At 35.1% G+C, this 2,435-nt stretch overlaps 1 protein-coding gene across 1 annotated transcript; it reads left to right on the forward strand.

Annotated features, from left to right (window-relative positions):
* Positions 1-999: 999 nt before the first annotated feature.
* LOC111365843 lies at positions 1,000-1,790 on the forward strand. The gene has a single exon (XM_022986355.1). The coding sequence runs from the start codon at positions 1,371-1,373 to the stop codon at positions 1,581-1,583; it is 213 nt and encodes a 70-aa protein (XP_022842123.1). The 5' UTR covers positions 1,000-1,370; the 3' UTR covers positions 1,584-1,790.
* Positions 1,791-2,435: the final 645 nt, after the last annotated feature.

The raw sequence follows: 2,435 nt of genomic DNA on the forward strand, positions 1-2,435 counted from the left end.
TGTGAGGGGAGTGTACACCTAGTTGTAAGACTCAGTGTATAAGGGGCTTTATTCATTTGTCATTTACAAGGGTTTGTGTTTGGTTTATTTAAATGAGATAGCTTGCCAGGCTAGGCTCGGAAGTCCAATGATACCACGTTGGATGCTTACCATGTTAGGCTTCTGATCTAAATAGAGATGAATTGATACTAGAATCATATTTGACTTGAGCTGTGTCTGTAATGACATTTTTCACACTACAGATTTTTCCTTTTTCTTGTTTCTTCTTTTCCGCTTCTTTCTCCAACATAGTTATTACAGTTGTACCTTTTACACCATTGAATTTTCCTCCCTTGGCATGTCATGAAATTCTCTGGTTAATTTTCATGATTTCATTCGTATGAACACTTGTAACTTTCCATCACTTGCAATTTGATATGCTCGGAGTGGGGCAGTGTTTTTACTTCACTTTTACATGTCATGAGCAGAAAGTTGATGTACTGTTGCTATTACGCGCTTTCTTGTTTGGCCATCGCTAGATTTTGGCCAGATGTTCATCGTTCTAAAGATGATTCATGCGTCCAGTTTGAATACAGCTGAATGTATATTATCATTTTCTTACTATAGTTGCATCTGTGACATTTTTCCACAGCTTTGCCTTTATGCTTCAACCTTGTCCCTCTGTAAATTTTGTTTGTGTTCATCATAGTTACCGGAAGTAATTAAATCTGTAGAAGTTTTTGTTGCCTTATAAATTCTCCAACTATACATCCAAGTACCTTCACTTGATAAGTAACATTGAACAGGAATGTCGAAAACGAATGAGTGAACGATATAACGACTAAAATTTCAACTTCTTTTTCTTTTTAGCCTCTATTTTTGCTCCATTTTCTAGAAAATGCATTTTTCTTTCACTTGTTTTTCACTATATATTCTCTATAAAATAATATTATACATAAATCAAAAACTTTATTCTCTTTTAATCATGCATTCTTTAAAAAATTATTATTTCAAAATACATTTCTCAAATAAATTTAATGAAGCCCAAACAGCGGCTTAATATTATTAGTACTGTCCATTCCTCTTATCAAAACATGCTAAAGAAGCCTAAACTGGAAAACCAATGCCAAAGAAACCTTCATTAGAAAAGGGGCGCGGGCCAGTCATATATACAATTATTGGAAGCTTATGAAACGAAAGTTGAACTGTCCATCTCCATAAAGCAAATCCATTACCACACAAAAATGCTTTCCCTCCCACTCTCTCCTTTCATCTCTCAAGTTTAGTATCCATTCCTAGCAATACCTTCTCCATTAAGAAATATCAATACAAAACATACCTTCTCACCAATTAACACTCATTTCTAAAAGAAGAAAGCTTACAGAGAAAAAATGAGTGCCGACTGGGGACCGGTGGTGGTGGCTGTGGTGCTGTTCGTCCTCTTGTCGCCGGGGCTGCTATGCCAGTTTCCAGCAAGAGCAAGGATTGTTGAATTCGGCAACATGTACACTAGCGGGATGTCTATCCTACTTCACGGGGTATTGTTCTTTTGCATTTACACCATCGTTATCATAGCTGTTGGCGTTCACATACGTGCAGCCTAATACATTTGTGTGTAATAACAGATCCAACTATGTATTCTTCTTGTCCGAAACTAGTTTGTTTTCTTCTTCTTTTTGGCTTCTTTTGTAAAACACATATCTAATTAGTTGTGAAGAATTTACTATTAAAACTTGAGTCTTCTTAAAAGGTCAATCTTATTAAGAAGAGTAGCTCAAATCTTTATAAATTTATATATGTTTTCATCTTTATTTGATGTAAGATTTTATCCTTTCTGTATGGTTGATTTTCTTCGTTATTTCGATTGTTTGCTTTGGATGTTACTAGTTTTGTTACTTTCGCATAATCGTGCATGCAAGTGGTTGAAGCTAAGGTGAATATTAATTTAGTCCCTGTTTGGCACTTATTTTTTTCTCATTAAAATGAAAAATATGACCGTTATTCATCACATCAAACCATCAAATTTAAATTTTTATCTCTTATGTGAGGCTCATAATGGCTATATTTTTCATTCTCATTTTTACAAAAATGGGACACAAACGCCCCCTCAATTTGCTGATGATTCCTCCATGTCTACAAGTCTTTAAACTAGTCCTACTGCTAAGGACAGTTGGGAACTGGTTCAACCAAGGGTGGATTCACTAGAACAAGAAAGGTATCAATCGATATTAAGAACTTGTTTGGCTAGGATTTTAAAAGCTAAGAGTGATTTATGGGATTAAAAAGTAAATTTTAAAATCTGTTCAGTTTAATTTTAGAAGTAGTTTTGCTACTCTATTCCAAGGTAGTTTCCTTATGAAACTTTTCTAAAAAAAGTAAATTCAGCAGGAGCCACCGCAAACAGACCCTAATCACACAATCAAAGGATTCCCCCCCCCCCCCCCCCCAAAAAAAAC

This window comes from Olea europaea, chromosome 17 (genome assembly GCF_002742605.1).
Source record: "Olea europaea var. sylvestris chromosome 17, O_europaea_v1, whole genome shotgun sequence".
Lineage (NCBI taxonomy): Eukaryota > Viridiplantae > Streptophyta > Magnoliopsida > Lamiales > Oleaceae > Olea > Olea europaea.

What these genes read in the sequence shown, in the direction of transcription:
- LOC111365843 (XM_022986355.1), top strand. Translation starts at nt 1,371, where the DNA reads ATGAGTGCCGACTGGGGACCGGTGGTGGTGGCTGTGGTGCTGTTCGTC.